The sequence below is a fragment of the Chlamydotis macqueenii genome, chromosome 11 (genome assembly GCF_036417535.1).
Source record: "Chlamydotis macqueenii isolate bChlMac1 chromosome 11, bChlMac1.mat, whole genome shotgun sequence".
Classification (NCBI taxonomy): domain Eukaryota; kingdom Metazoa; phylum Chordata; class Aves; order Otidiformes; family Otididae; genus Chlamydotis; species Chlamydotis macqueenii.
The window spans coordinates 610,970-626,243 of record NC_141566.1 but is presented as its reverse complement, the minus strand read 5'-3'; the positions used below and the strand labels follow the sequence as shown (position 1 = coordinate 626,243).

At 66.9% G+C, this 15,274-nt stretch overlaps 1 protein-coding gene across 5 annotated transcripts; it reads right to left on the bottom strand.

The window, feature by feature from the left end:
- Positions 1-252: 252 nt before the first annotated feature.
- Positions 253-12,492, bottom strand: SHROOM4 (shroom family member 4). 5 transcript variants are annotated; one of them, XM_086756515.1, is made up of 10 exons: positions 12,340-12,492; positions 8,704-8,855; positions 7,414-7,545; positions 4,907-6,896; positions 4,615-4,676; positions 3,604-4,202; positions 2,919-3,345; positions 2,650-2,833; positions 1,981-2,253; positions 253-1,902 (listed from the first exon to the last, which is right to left on the bottom strand). In XM_086756515.1, the coding sequence occupies exons 1-10, from the start codon at positions 12,463-12,465 to the stop codon at positions 1,633-1,635; spliced, it is 4,215 nt and encodes a 1,404-aa protein (XP_086612641.1). In that variant the 5' UTR covers positions 12,466-12,492; the 3' UTR covers positions 253-1,632. The 5 variants fall into 5 exon arrangements, with proteins under 5 accessions (XP_086612641.1, XP_086612643.1, XP_086612638.1 ...); XM_086756517.1 differs by having other exon boundaries at positions 2,919-3,341; positions 3,603-4,202; positions 4,907-6,854; XM_086756512.1 differs by lacking the exon at positions 2,919-3,345 and having other exon boundaries at positions 2,650-2,829; positions 3,599-4,202.
- Between the last annotated feature and the right edge of the window lie 2,782 nt (positions 12,493-15,274).

Below are 15,274 nucleotides of genomic sequence, written 5' to 3'. Positions count from 1 at the left end.
GCTGTGCCCCTGGGGAGGGGTCCAGACACTGCCCCCTGCCCAGGCCCAGCTTGATGGCACCAGGCACAGAGGACTCCCCTGCCCACAGCTGCACCCTAGCTGCCTGCAGTGCCACGGGGGCATTTGGGTCCGAAGCACTCACCAGGGCTTGGCTCACCCCAGCTGGAACATCCCACCCCCCATGGTGGGCACCCACCAGCCCTCATGCCACTGGCTGGGGATGCAAGGACAAACCACACGACTCACGACTCGGACAGTTGTGCAGCTGCTACTGCCCCTTTAGTGTAAGAAAGGCACAATGGCACGCAGCAAGGCATGGGCACAGGCACCAGCACACTCCCCCAGCACAGTGATCTGCTGAGGGCTGTCAGTCCCCCCCTGAGAGCAGCATGTCCCCCAGCTTCCAATGGGTGCAGTTTTTGGTCCTAGAATTGTCCCCAGGCAGGCACAAGGCACAGCTGCGATGGGGGGGGTGGGGGGCATGCAGGTCACCCCACTCCTGCCAGGCACTGTCTCCCAGGGTAGGACCAGGTAGGTGTGGGATGTAGTGTTCAACGGGCTGGGGGGAGGCCACAGTGGGGAGCAGCCATGCAGTGGGGCTGCTGTGGTGCCAAGCAGGCAGGCACCCTGGGACTGGGCTGCCCGGCTGTAGCCACCACAAAAGGGGCTGCAGCTCACCTTGCTTCCCCAAAATGCTTCACCCCCTCCGCCCCAAGTTTCATGAAACCCCTGTATGAATTAAGCATTGTGGGGACAGATGGACAGCGGTGCAGTGACCCAGGGGGAGGTCTAAGTGCTATCTGGGGCTGCAGCAGCACAGAGGAGGGGCACAGGTGCCATTTCATCCTTCACATGGTTTTTCCTCTATTAATCCCTTCTGGTGCAGGGGGAGAGGCTGGAAGCGAGTGCTGGATGAGGTCCAGTGGTCCCCATGCCCACAGCACTGGTGGCAGTGCGTACCCGCAGCCCCCTGTTTACGGCTCCCAGCACCCCATGCCTTGGCAGGACACCATTCCAGGGGCACCCATCACAGTGTCCCGTGGGATAGGGGTGCACAGCACCCACCAGCACCTACCTCCACCCCCACGGTGTCAATGAGCAGCGAGGAATGAGTTAAAGACCCGCTGGCCAAGGCCATTGTTTTGGATACAATGGAGAGGAAGAGGATGCCGGGGGCTGAAATTCCTCCAGCTCCCACCGGACAGATGGACAGAGCTGGACAAACAGACATGATGGAGGGCAAGGATGGTTTAACCCTTCCAGGCACTGCATGGGGATGCCCCGGGGCAGCTGGGGAGGTGTTTAAGGCACATGGTGCAGTACCAGCTGCCAGATAGGCACTGGTGTTCAGGACAAGGTGGAGGGACCTTCATGGGCACAGAAAGACCCAGGTGGGGTGGCAGGATCCGTCCGCCTCGTCCTGCTGGGCCACAGGGTCCTGGGTGGCCAGAGACCCTCCCCTACCAGCAGCTGGACTGGCACCCCCTCCCCTGCTCAGTCAACCGGAACAATAAATAAAAGGCAAGGGCTGGACATACAGAGGGATGCAGGGAGAGCCCCCGAGGGGCCGGATCCACTTTGGCAACAAGCTGTAGCCACGGCCAGGGTCCCGGGGGGAGGCTGGGCAGGGGGCTAGCAGCCCTTGGGGGCCTGGCCGAGACTCTCGCGCAGGCAGCGGAGCTGCTCCTGGCCCAGCTTGATCTTCTCCTCCAGCTCCCGCTGCTCAGCGATAAGGGCTGACTTCATCTTGACGAAGTGCTGGTAGTCCTGGAGGTGCTCGGCAGGCAGGTACCGCGCCACCATGGCACCCACCGCCTCCTCCCGCCGCCCCACGTGTTCCTTCAGCTCCTTGGCGTCCTCCAGCTGCGCCACCAGCAGCCGCTGCTTTTCCCGCAGGGCCATCTGTGGGCGAGACAGGCAGCGTTGGCAGGGGGTGCTGCACCCTGACGCCCCACAGGTGCCCCCCTGCCCCATGCCCACCTTGTCCTCCGCAGGGGCGTGCGGCCCCAGGCTGCCCAGGGCAGTCTCCACCCGGGCCAAGCGCCCTGAGAGGGAGAGCAGGAGGTTGACCACCTTGTCCAGGTCACCCACGAAGAGGCGGTACTTGTCGAACTCCCCCGGGGTGCAGAGGGCTTGCAGGCGAGCAGCCACATCCTCGCCCAGTGCCCCATTGGCGCTGATGTCCTCCTGCAGCCCCCGCTGCGCCTCTTGCAGCACTGCCAGCTTACGGCTCAGGCTCTCGATCAGCTGCAGCTGCCAGAGGAAAGGGGTTAGGGGAGACTGGGGCCACCCCCATTGGCACTGGAGAACGGGCACATGGGTGCAGGTGTGCGACGCTGCACTGGGCCCCACAAACTGCGAGCACTGGCAATGCCCCTGGTTCCCATGAGCCAACAGCAACACCCCCAGTCCCTGTGAGCATCTGGTAATGTCTCAGACCCCATGAGCATATGGCAATGCCCCTGGTTCCCGCGAGCCTCCACTCCCTGCAAGCACCCAGTGATGTCCCTGGTCCCCACAAGCACGCAGTGATGCCCCAGCTCCCATGAGCAACTGATAATGCTACGGCAATGCCCCTGGTCCCTGCGAGCCCCTGGCGACGGCAGTGGGGAACCCCAAGGGCACCGTCCCCAGCAGTGCGCGCTTTACCTTCTTCTCCACCAGATCGCGGTCCACCTCCTCCTCATCCTCCGAGCTCCCCTCCACCACCTCCGGCAGCTGCTTCACCTTACCGAGCGGCTCGGCTTTGCCTGCCGCTGCGCTGTAATAGGCTGGGTAGGAGATGGAGCTGGCAGTGCTCTCGGGGGGCGGTGAAATGGGCTCGAAGCCCTGCCTGAGGGGACAGGGACTCAGCACCGGGGGCAGCAGGGTGCAGCCTGTCCTCAGCACAGTGCCTGCCGATGCTGCGCCAGCCCTACCTGTCCTGCGCCAGGGCCTCCAGGCGCCAGTCCTGCTGGTAACGCTCCCACCAGACCTGCCACTCCCCTGCCACCAGCAGCTTGCCCACCACCTCAGTGGCAGTGCTGAGCGGGGCCACGGGGGCCAGGATGCCAGCCAGGGAGCGATCCCTTCCCGCCACATCCCACAGCAGCTCCTCTGAGTCCATGCGGTGGGGCTGGGGCCGGCCTCCCTGGCAGCTCGCCTCCTCTGCTGCTCCAGGGCTGGGCTTGGGTGCCTCTGGGGTGGCGGGGCCGGGGCCATCGTGCAGGGGCACGGAGCTCTCACTCACCCCGCGAGGGCTGTCCCAGCCCCACTCCCGGTTCCGGCTGAGCCTTTGGGGCTGTTCCTCCATCTCCCAGGGGTGCTTCACCTTTGGCCACTCCTCCCTAGCCCCTGCCGCCCTGCCGACACCCACCCAGGGGACACCCATGTCAGCTCCTCTGCCTGCCCGTGGGGGACGGGGACACGCAGGGCTGTGCCTACCCCAGGGAAAGAAGTCAGGCACACCCTCCACCCCGAGAAAACCCCATGGCCCACCCCCAAGGAGTGGATTAGGATGCTCTGACGTAGGGTTCAAAAGGGCCACATGGCGCCAAAAGCCACCCCACGACCAGGCTGGGCCTGTAGCCTCACTCCTATCCCCATGCTGCAGCAGCACTTGCCTGCAAATCTCAGCGCTGGCAACATCAGGCTCGGGCATCCTGCGGAGCGATCCAGGGGGCTTGGGTCGGGGCCAGGCGCCTGGTGGGGCAGGGGGGCGAGCGGTGTGCCCCCAGGATTGGCTGCCTTGCTCCCCAGTGAGGCTCTGCGACCGCTCACGCACAGCCTCAGCAATGCTGCGGGTTGGCACTGGGGCAGCGGTGAAGGCAGAGCCGTGCCCAGAAACATCTGGCAGGCGCTGGGATGTCCGGCGCTGTCTGTACTTCTCCCAATTGGGGGGAGGCGGGCGGGGAGGTGGGGGCCCCTTCTTTTTGGAGACGCTGGGGGAGTCCAGCTTGGCACGGAGAAGGTCCCTCCAGTCACGGACCCGGGGGCTGGTGGGCTCCAGGTTGAGGTGGCTCTCGGAGAAGGCTCTGCCTCGCAGTGGGCGGTGCAGGGGGTCCGGGGGGCTCTCAGGGGAGCGGGCTAGGTGGTCACCATCCCACGAGAGGTCATGCGTGGACGTGGCCCGGTAGCAGGGCGGCCACTCCGGCTCAGTGCTCTCAAAGCAGGGGCGGAAGGGGCCGAGCCTCGAGAACCCCAGTTGATAGTGGGAGAGCTCACTGGGGAGAGAAGAGGGCACCCATCCCCACCAGACAGTCATGCCCCCGGCAGCTCATGCCCACCCTGCCTCAGTTTTCCCAGCTGGAGTCACCCAGCCCTGCCAGCGGGGGAAGGCCAGGCTCTCCTGACACCCCTGCACTGGGCACAGCCCCCCAGAGATGCCCTCAGCTCCCTGGGGATGGGTAAGCAGGGACCCACCCTGCAATGGGCACCTCCCCACACCCCTGAGCCCTACTTGCCCAAGGTGGCACATGTCCCTACTTCGCAGGGCACAGTGCGTCTGTGGCCAGGGCATTAAGGGAGGTGCTTTGTACATCAACCAAAATCGCAGTGGACCTCACATCTCACCGGCAGAGATCCCCACCAAGTGGCATGCGCATTTCGGCACGCTGGCACCCGGCGCAGGCTCACCTGATGGACTGGCTAGCTTTCCTGGTTATCGCTGGTGGTTCCCACTCATCCAGAGGAAATTCCTACATGGGGGAAGGAGAGGGAATGTGAAAGTGGGGTCAGCATCCCCCTTCCCAGCACCCAGGCTCCCTAGCACCCCCTGACCCATCCCCCTCCAGGCACAGCAGGCATACAAGGGGTCTGCAGGGCCTCCCATGGGCACAGTACCCCCCACCTCAACCCAGGGTCATGCTCCAAGGGTGCAGGATGGTGTCAGTGCTGCCCCCCTGTAGTCCCAGGGGTGCTCACTCACCGGGGTGAAAGCTCTCCAGGTGGTCCAGGCATCATTTTCCTCCCGCCCGGGGCGAGGGGCCGGGCAGCAGCAGTCAGGGCAGTGCGCCCAGGGCTGGGGGTGGCAGCAGCAAGCATGGCCACGGGGCAGCGGCGGAGGGCAGAGGTCCCCCCCACAGCAGCGGCAGGGCTCAGGACGCAAGGGACCCCCATAGGGGTAGGAGAAGCCCCGCAGGTACTCCAGTTCCCCCGGCCTCCCCAGTGGCTTGTAGCAGGGCAGCTGATCCCGGCAGCACTCAGCGGCATAGGGGTTGGTGGAGCTGGGGCGGCTGGGCGAAGGGGAACCGTAGGGCTGGTCCACGGAGTGACGGCGGGCATCCCGGCGCTTGGGGCCAGGGAGCTGGAAGACACTGGTATCTCCGGCTGGAGGCTTGCTGTGCCGGGGCGGCGCCGGCCGGCTGCTCTCCTCGAAGAACCGGCGACGGTCAGCGAAGGGCAGGAGGATGGCCTCGTCACTGCCTCGCGGCGAGGAGATGGGGGCCGCCGGGCTCTGGCCATAGCCCTCCAGCTCATCAGGGCTGGGTGAACACCGCTGCTGTAGTTTGCGCTCTGGGGACCAGCGCCAGTGGCCCTGGCCCATCGGCACTGCCTGCTCAGGGGACGGGGGCCCTTTGGGGACCAGCAGCGGGTCAGGGGTGGGGACGCCTCGGTCCCCTGAGCGGTCAGCGTTCCTGCCGTCCTCGCTTGGTGCAGGGCTGAGACGCTTGGCCAGGGCACGGGGTCCTTCCACCGGCACGCTGCCCTCGGGAGGCTCCTCCGTCTCCTCCACCGGCTCCTCACCAGGCAGTGGTGCGCCGGGACCCCGGCTCTTCTGCAGCTGGGCCTTGCGCCGCTGGATCTCGTTGCGCAGGCTGGTGGCAAAGCGGTCGCTGCGACGGCGCATCTGAGTGGAACGGTGGGGAGGACCCCCAGCTCGCCGTCCCCCTGTCCGGCTCTCCTCCACTGGCCCCTCAGTGCTATGCGTCGGGCTGGCCCCCTGCCCATCCTGCCCGCAGGCTTGCTGCGGCTCGGGGCAGCAGCGGCAGGGTGGCAGGTGGTGGCACGGCTCCGGGCAGAGTGAGGGGTCCTGGGCAGCTCCCGTGGCCCTCGGCCGGCTGCCCTCGGGGTGCAGCAGGGAAAGTGTCCAGCGGTGCCCATCAAGGGCTGGCGAGGCTCGCTCACTGCCAGTGTCCACCTGGAGGGAGCGGAGCTGAGAGGCCAGCAGCTGCTCAGGAGCACTGTGCCCGTGTGGTGCATGGCCCGTGAGCGGGGAGAGCAGCAGGTTGTCACCTGCCGCCATGGCATCTGGCACTTGGTGTACACCGTCATCCGGGTACAGCCGGTCACCAGGCTCCACACTCTCCCCGAGGAGTGGCTCGGCCGGGCACCGGTCTGGGTGGGAGCTCAGCATGTAATACTCATCAGCAGAGAGACGGTCCTTCATGGGGTATGGTGCTGGCGTCCTCCCACCTGCTGCCTCCGCCTCCCGGTCCTGCTGGCAGAGGAAGGTTTCAGAGATCCACCGGCCCTTGGCATGCTGCATGTCTGCCAGCCCCAACGCCTGGCGCCTGTCCCCTCCGCCGGCCTGGGCTGCCCGCAGGCTGTCCCTCCTGACAGGGGGCTGGGGAGGTACGGGCACCCGCCAGGCCTCGGGGTGCCGGCTGGCAGGTGGCTCAGCCCCCGTGGTTGGGTAGCGCCTGTCGGGGAGCTTGCAGGGGCCTTGGAGGCTGGAGTCGACAGAGGTGGCATCCTCGGGGCGGAGGGAGAGGGTGCAGTCAGAGGCGATGGAGCTGGCGGAGAAGGAGCTGTAGGCCGAGTCCCGCTTGCCGTGGTACATGCCCTGGTCAATGGGTGAGGGGTCCCCTTCATAGTAGGCCTGGCTGGGTTGGTCGAGGCTCTCCATGCTCCCAATAGAGCTGCTCCGGTCGGTGCTGCAGTGCCGGGACAGCGGGTTCCACTGCAGAGACAGCTCGCTGCCGCCCGGCCCCACGCCAGTGTTAGGGGTGCCCGCTGCCCATGCCCAGCTCCCCACCACCCCCTCCGATGGGCATGAGACCCCAAGGAGCCAACACCCCCCACCATACACAACCCCCCAAGCAGGATAAGGAGGCACAGGCTGGCGCAGCCCCAACTTGCCATTCACCCCTGGGTTTGGGGGCAGCACCAAGACTGCCCCAGCACTGGCAGGGGAGCGGGCACGGGACACAGGGTATGCGTGGCTCGGGCCGCCTGTTGCTTTGGGGGGCGGGGGGCACTGGGAATCGGCAGCTTCTGGTCCACTCCGGCAGAGCCACCGCCCCTTCCTGCCGGGAGCCGGTGAGTAAACAGGCAGGGGAAAGAGCAGCACGGCAGCCGGACGCAGGGGGATGCCCGACAGTGGTGTGGGGCAAGCAAGCAGTCACCCCCCGCTCCAACCCAAACAGGCGCCCTGTCCGCCCCCTTCCCTTGCACGGCCCTAGGGTGCCCGTGGGGGTGGGTCAGGGGTCTCACCTGACATCACACCCCGAGGGCCAGGAGAGGCTGAAGGCGTCAGCAGGGCAGTGCATGGCGGGGGCGTCGGGGCGGCTTTCGGCAAGCTTGGCCACGTGCCAGGAATGGGGCCGGAGGATGGGCACGCTCCTCCTGCCAAGAGCAACAGCGGGAGAGGACAAGAATGGGGAGGAAGCCGGCAGGAGGAACCGGGGCTGAAGTCACTTCCTACGGGTCTTCCTGTCCCCTCAGGCCAGCACCCGCCCGAGGGGGACAGCAGCAAGGAGGGTCCAGCCCTGCCAGCACCCGGCGCTGGACAGGGGGATCCCAATGGTTCCCCCCCGCTGCTGGGGCTCCCCTGCCTGCAGCATTCCTGCTGCCAGCCTCAACAAGGGACTGAGGACGTGGCCTCAGCACAGCTCACAGGCAGTGCCCCAGCAGGGCAAGGGTCCCTGCCAGGACTGGACTGGCTCCGTGGGCATGCCAAAGGACCCTGGGGCCACATTTGTGTCCCCACCACAAGCCTGATCTTCCTCCCTTGTTCCTCGGTCCCTCAGCATCTGCAGCAAGCACCAGCCACATCGTGTCCCCAGGGAGAGGTCCTGTCCCAGGCCCCATCCCACCCCCTGTGCCAGGCAGCAATGGGGGTCTCCAGTCCCCCCAGCGCACGCAGTCCAGTGTCACCACACAGACGTGGGCAGACACCACCTCCTGTACCCCACAAGAGCCCGGTGCTGCCCCAGCATACACCAGGTGGGCAGGGAGGGTGGCAGGGACAAGCTGCAAGGTCAGCACAGGGGTCCCTCCCTCTCCAGAGCCCCCAAACTCACCACGGATGACGCTGAGCCCCAGCACAGCCCCATGGCACCCCCTGCCCTGTAGGCAGTGCCCTGCACCGCCCCAGCCCCTGGATGCCGCCGGAGCTGGAGCCTGGTCGGGATGCAGCCAGGGACTGGATGCAGGGCAAAGGGGTGGGGAGGGGGACCAACTGCAGGGCCCGGCCCTGCCTCTCCTTCCTTTCCCAGGCAGCAGGCAGGCAGGAAGGGAGAGGAGCGGCCCCGCTCAAGGATACCGCCCAGCAAGCCAGGGCTGAGCCCACTGCACTGCCCCAGCTCTGCTAGCAGCAGACCAGTCTGGGGAGCCCCCACCCACCATGGGGTGCTGGCAGCCATGGTGGGGCTGCCCCCCACTCCGTCCCAGCATGGGGCACCTCCAGGCTGGAGGCAGGGGCACTGCCAGGATCCCGCCAGTCCCCTGGGCAGGTGATGCCCCCATCGCTACACCCACCCCCCCACCCGCAGCACTGCCAACCTGCGGACGATCATCTTCAGGGTGCGATAGGAGCCCTTGATGAGGATCAGGGCCTCCTGGCGGGACCCGTACAGCGGCGTCCCACTGATGTTCACCAGCTCGTCGCCTGGCTGCAGCCGGCGGGACAGCGCAGCCTTGCCCCCGTCCTCCACCTGGGCCACAGAAAGGGGTGTCAGGGAGGGCACGGCCCCCAGGAACACCCTGGTGCTCTTCCACCAGATACCAAGGGAGAAAGAGCCTTCGGAAAGGGGGTGCCTGCACCCCAGGCACTGTGGAGGGATCTGCGGTGCTGGGCTCCCCCCCTGCCCCAGTCACATGAATTTCTGAGCAAGAAAAGGGCGGGGGGGGGGGGGCGGGGGGGGAGAGAAAAATGTCCCATCCCAGCAGATTCTCTTGCAGGCGCGGGCAGCACAAGGGCCCTTTGTCCTGCACGGATGCCAGCCCCTCACTGCTGCTCTCAGCCTTGCATTGACCCTGCCCAGGCACCCGCGGTTATTTCGATGCCCAAAGGATGCCATCACGCTGTGTGCACCCAGGGGAGCCAACAGCAGGGGAAGTGTCAAGCTGTGCCCAGCCCTGGCACGTGCCTACCCCATCATGGCACACATGGCTGCAATGAGCCTGTTTGTGCCATGCTGCCACGGCTGCAGGACACAAGGCCATGGTGCTGCTGGCACGGAAGGGACTCAGCCCATCCCCTCTGCCCCAGCATGTAGGTGCAGCGCAGGCAGCCCTGAGATGGACAGTGCCCAACCTGGGCAGGCAAAGCGCCCAATGCTGGCACTCTTTTCTGTACATCCTGACGCTCCCAATGGCATGGGGATCACCATACCTAGTCCCTCACGCCACAGGGCTTGCAAGTGAACCTAGCTGCTGGGCTGCACGGTGGCAGTGGCATGGGGCATGCAGGCATGTGGTACTGGATCTGGAGTCCCCCGTGACCCCAGGCCCGGCATGGATGTGGAGCCTGACCTGGCCAGACCCTACAGTCACCTGCAGAGTGGTGGGCAGAGCTGGCCTCACCCCATGCCAGGGCTCCTATGCCCACCCTGTCCACAGGCTCCTCACCCTGCTCTGCAGCTCCTGGCCCAGCAGAGAAACAAGGTCTACCCATAGTGCCCGCCAGGCCCTGGTGCCAGGGGGCATCTGCGGCTCTCCAGCAGGCTGGTCACCACACAAGTGTTTCCGGGCACCCCTTCCCAGCCCTGGTACCGGGCAGGGCTCAGGGGGCATCCCCAGGCCTGCGGGCAACTTGGCACCTGAGGAGCCAGGCAGGGGCAGTCAGGCCTCCTGCTCAGCCCAACACTGCTCCATGGCTCTGCCTGGCACAGCTGTGCCCTGCACCCCACAGCTCTCCCATGTTTTCAGAGACCTGGGGGTTGCAACACCATGTCCAAGCTGGGCACGGAGAGCAGGCTGCTCTCCCACCCAGGAGCCAGCTGGGGCTGCCTTCCAAGCACCGGGCCTCAGCTGACTGCAAGGGCTCCCTGTCCCACCAGGCACTAGCTGGAGCACCTGTGTTTAACCCCTGCCATGCTGCTGCCCACCACCAGGAAGCTCCGGTAGAGCAGGTAGGGAGGGCAGCCTGCACCTTCACCCCTGTCTTCCGCCCGGCCACATGCCTATCTCATCCTGCCTCCTGCGGCCATGGGGCTGAGTCAGTGGTGACAGGTTCCCCCCTGCCCATGCAGGACACTGCTGGGGTTGCACACGCATCTGGGCCACCATGACAGACATGGCTCAGCCCTGGCATCACTCATCAGGAGCTAAATCTGGCACAAACAGCCCCTTGTTCTGCCTTCGCCACCAGTGAACTCAGCGCTGGCAGCCAAACCCTGCCGTCTGCTGCCCTGCCTGGCCAGGACAGCCCCAGGCACTTTCCCAACCACCACCCTTGGTGTTCACTCTGGACCCTAATGTTGGGCACCAGCTGGTTCACAGAAATATCTGCCTGCCCCAGGAGAGACATGTCTTAGGAGTCACAGCCACTGCAGTGCCTGAGCTGTGTCCACCCTGCCCTACACAGAGCTCCCTCCTTGGCCCTGACACGCCCGGGGGGGCGTGTGCTGGAGGGCACTCAGCAGCCCCATGGAGCACAGGCCAGTCCCACCATGGGACTCTGCCACAGGAAGGCACCCGGAGTGAGCTCAGAAGCCAAACTGTCTCACCGAGCGCCAGGATCCCCTTCCCCTTTCCGGCGCGGGGCCCAGGGCCCGCCGCGGCCGCAGGCAGGGGCTGCCCGCCCCCACACGGGCCGGCACGCACACACCTCAGCCGGCCGCAGTGGCGGAGCGGGCGCCCCGGGGGACCCTCCCCTGAATGCACAGAGCACTGGAACAAGCCCCCTTTGTCTGCAGAGCACGCGTGGCGGCCCGGCCGAGGGAGCGCGGGGGCCGGCACCCCCTGGCCCGCAAGGACGCCCCTCCATTCTCAGCAGCGGCGGGGAACGTCCCCCGGCCCCCCCATCCACTGCTCAAGCAGCCGGCGGACCCACCGGAACCCACCGCCTCAGGGCCCAGCGGCCCGGCAGCGAGTCGGGGGGCGCGCAGCAGCCCCGCGACCCCCGACAGGGCCCCGGCTCCCGCCCGCCGGCGGTGCCGCCCCGGGGCGCGGGGCAGGGACCGGAGCCACTTTTCCAGCTCCCCCAGCCAGACCACGCTGCCCGCGTCTCGGCGCAGGGCGTGGAGGGCCCCAGGGGGGCAGCCAGCCCGGCTCGGGGCAGGGAGGTGGCCCCGGGGCCGCGGCACAGCCCGGCCCGCCAGCACCCCGGCCCCGGCAGGACGGGAGCACCGGGCGGGCAGGCAGCCAAACCGCCCGGTAACAGAGACTCGGTCGGGCACCGCAGGGGGGCGGGGTGCTGGGGCACCCCCGGCGGCTGCCAGGCTCCCGGGGGGTTTCCCAGGAGGGCGGTGCCCCGACGAGGCCACGGGACTCGATGACCCCCTGCACGGCGGGACGTCGCGGCCGTGGGGCCCCACCCTCCCCGTTCCCCGTTCCCCGTTCCCCGTTCCCCGTTCCCCGCTGCAGAAAGGTCCCAGGCGACCGGGCCCTGCGCCTCCCCCGCTCGGCACCGCACTCCGACACCAGCCCCCTATCCCGGGCACGGCCCTGCCCAAGCGTTTCGGGGGTGCCGGATGGGACAGGGCGTACTCCAGTCCCCCTCAACGTGGCCCCCAACGTCCCCGCAGAGCCCTGTCTCGGGGATGCCCGTGGGCGCGGAACCCACGGGTGAGCACACGAAGCGGGGCTGCGCCCCCCCCCAGCCCGGCTGCGCCGCGCGGGATGAGACCGGCCGGGACGGGGGGGCCGCCCCCGCCGCCAGCCCAACGGATGTGCCGGAGGAATTTCTTCCTGCCGCCGGGCCTGAGCTGTCCCTCCACCTCCTCAGCTCCGGCTCCCACTCTTCCCTGCGGCTCGGGGTGGTGGGCCGTGGGGGTACGTGGGTGCGAGTCACCGCCACGGCCCCGCCCCGCCCCGCCGTGCCAGGACGCGCGACCCTACGGCCGGGGCTCCCCGCGCCCCCAGCACCGCCACACACCGGTTGTCCCCCCGCCTCCCGCGCCCCGCCACGGGTCAGCGGCCCCTCGCGGGGAGGAGCCGCGGAGCCCACGCAGGACCACGTCTGGCGGCGCCTACCTTGGAGACGATGAGGGGCTCGCCGTGCTCCAGCCCGCCGCGCAGCGTGAAGCCCCAGGGCGCGCCCCCCTGCAGCTGCACATGCACGTACTGAGGGGCGCCGGGCCGTCCCCCGGCCCGCTCCATGGCCGCTACCGCCACATCCCGGGCCGGCCCCGCACCGCGGAGGAAATTGCACCCCCGCCCGTCCGGGCTGAGCGGCGCGGAGCCGAGCGGCGGGGCGGAGCCGAGCCGGCACCAGGGCTGCTCCGCCGCCGCCAATGAGGCGCGGGGGGACGGCGGCGATCGGCTCGGCACGGCACGGCACGGCAGAGCTCAGTTTTGCTCGGAACGCCAAGGGATGGCTCGGCATGGCCCAGCACAGCTCGGCATGACTTAGCTCAGCATAGCATGGCACAGCTCAGCACAGCTCTTGGCACAGCCTGGCATGGCTCAGATCATGGCATGGCTCAGCACACAGTGGCACAGTACAGCACTGTGCTACTCAGCTCAGCTCAGCTTGGCATGGCCCACCCAGCATGGTTCAACTCAGTCTGGCTTAGCGCTGCATGACATGACATGGAGGGCTGGCACTGTTCAGTTCAGCATGGCACAGCACAGTTCAGCCTGGGACAACTTGGATCAGCTCAGCATGGGATGGCTGGCCCAGCATGACTCAGCCTAGCATGGTTCAATGCAGCTCAGCTGGGTTGGCACATTCTAGCTTGGCTCAGCTCAGCATGGCGTGACATGGGGCTGGCACAATTCATTTTGGTACAGCATGGCATGGCCAGGGCCCTGACCTAGTTTGGCTCCACTTGGCCTGGGCTGGTTTCACTCAGTGCAGTTCAGCTTGGGTGGAAATGGACAAGCAGGGCTGACACAGTTTGGCTTGGCACAGTATGGCTTGGCCTGGCACGGTTCAACACAGCACGACCCAGTCTGGGCCAGCACATTATGGTGCTGCCAGGGACCAGCACCATTAGGGCCAGCTCAGCACAGCTTAGCCTGGCATAGCACAGCTTGGCTTGGCACAGCTCAACCCAGCAGTGCAGTGCAGTGTGGTGAGCAGTTTGGTAGCGCTCACACAGGCACAAGGGGGTGCCTGTTTGGGTGGCAGTGGGGTGATGCAGCATCCGCCCCAGCTCCGGGAGCAGAAGGCTCCCTGGCAGCACCCAGCCCTGGCGATCACTCTAGCGCCTTGAGCCCTGCTGCCTGCAGGTGAGCATGCGCTGCTGGCTTCTGTCTGGCCTGCCCATTCCGGCCCCCACCCTGTCCTGCCAGGCACCCCAGGGCTTGTGTGGCAGTATGCCTGTGCTTCACCTCTGCCTTTCCCCCACCACCTCCAGGATGGGCTGCTGTACCCCTCTGGGGAAACTGAGGCAGGGCAAAGAGGTGGCGGGCGGCAGTGGGGGTGGTGGGAGTGGATCAGGGCTGGTTCCCTGGGGAGCTGAGAGCCCCGCTCCTCCTCTTCCCGCCTGGGGCCCCGGCTCTTACTCATCTCCCTGCCAGACAGCACAGACGGCCCAGAAAGCTCTGCCCTGCCAGGGACGCCTGCGCCCCCCCCGGCTGCCTGCGGGCTGGGCAGCCACAGCACCGCAGCCCAGGAGGGTGGGCTTGCTGTGCTGGGCTGGCAAGCTACCCCTGGGGTTGCTGAGCCCCAGTGCAGAAAGGGTCCCTCTGTTTTTTCTTGGCAGTCCTCGTCCACCAGTGCCTGCCTTAAACTCTGCCTGCACTCTGCCCAGCCCTGCTGCAGGCAGCCCAGTACATGTGCCCTGTCCTTGCACTGGGGGGTCCCAGGGCACAGGGATGAGGTGGTCCCCAGGCTGTTTGTGGCATTGAAGCCCACCTAGCAGCGATGCACAGCCCCCCTCACACGGCCTTGATGTGTTCACCCCTGGCCAGACTCTTGTGCTCTCTCCCCCATGGCCTTGCCACCCCCCTTACTGTGCTCCCCACTCACGGCCAGCCCCTGCCATGCCCGTACTTTCCCTAGCCTCCACCGGGCTGAACTGCCCCCGTGCCCTTTCCCAAATGAGTAACCAGGGCTGCCCGGCCAGGCGTGAGGGCTCTGCGCCCTGGCTCGTCACGTGGCCACACACCCCATTAAGCACCACATCCCACCCCCTGCCCCAGCACCCCCCTGCCCCACATGGCCCTCCCAGGCCTTATCGCTGTGCCCAGCTGGCACTGGGAAGGGTGGGCAGCACCTGAGGCAAGGCAGACACCAACATACCCCCCACCTCCCCCCATGTCCCTATGCCTGCACCAGTGATTCCCAAACAGAGTGCCCACACCCTCCAACCCCCTCTGGCCGAGCAGGATAGCAGCAGTGTCCTATGGGTCTAGGCACTGCACCAGGTGCTCTGCCGAGGAGCACAGACCGCGGCTGCCCACACCCTCCTCTGTGGTGCACGCACAGAGCCTGCGTTGGGCAAGCACTGCAGGGCCACAGGGCTGGGGAGTAATGTCCCCTGTAAGGGCAATGCCTCAAATGACCCATGCCAGCGAGAGGGTGGGCATCACACTCACAGCCCCTCAGCCTTGGGCAGGTGTTGGCAGAAAGACCTCGGAGCTGGGACGGCCTAGCTTGGCGAAGCTGTGGGCACGACACACACGACACACTCCATGCCGCTCGGCTCTGGGTCGCTCTGCTCAGCTGTGTGCTTAGTGCCACGATCATGAGGTTGATGCCTATCTCTCAGCGGGGAAAAGTGAGGCACTGGGCAGCCTGGCTGTGCCATAGGGCTGGTCTAGGAGCAAACCCCCGGGCTCTGTGCCTACTCTGGGCAGTGAATACCAGCTTGCGGCAATGGGCACTAAGATGCTGAGCCTACTGCCGGAGAGTTGGCATGAGGCAGAGGAGACCTGGAAAGGCTCTCACTGCAGCAGAGCACCTCGCCAGGATCCAGCCCCCCTCCCCTGGGACCCAGGGAGCTCCTGGCCCTTTAAACCC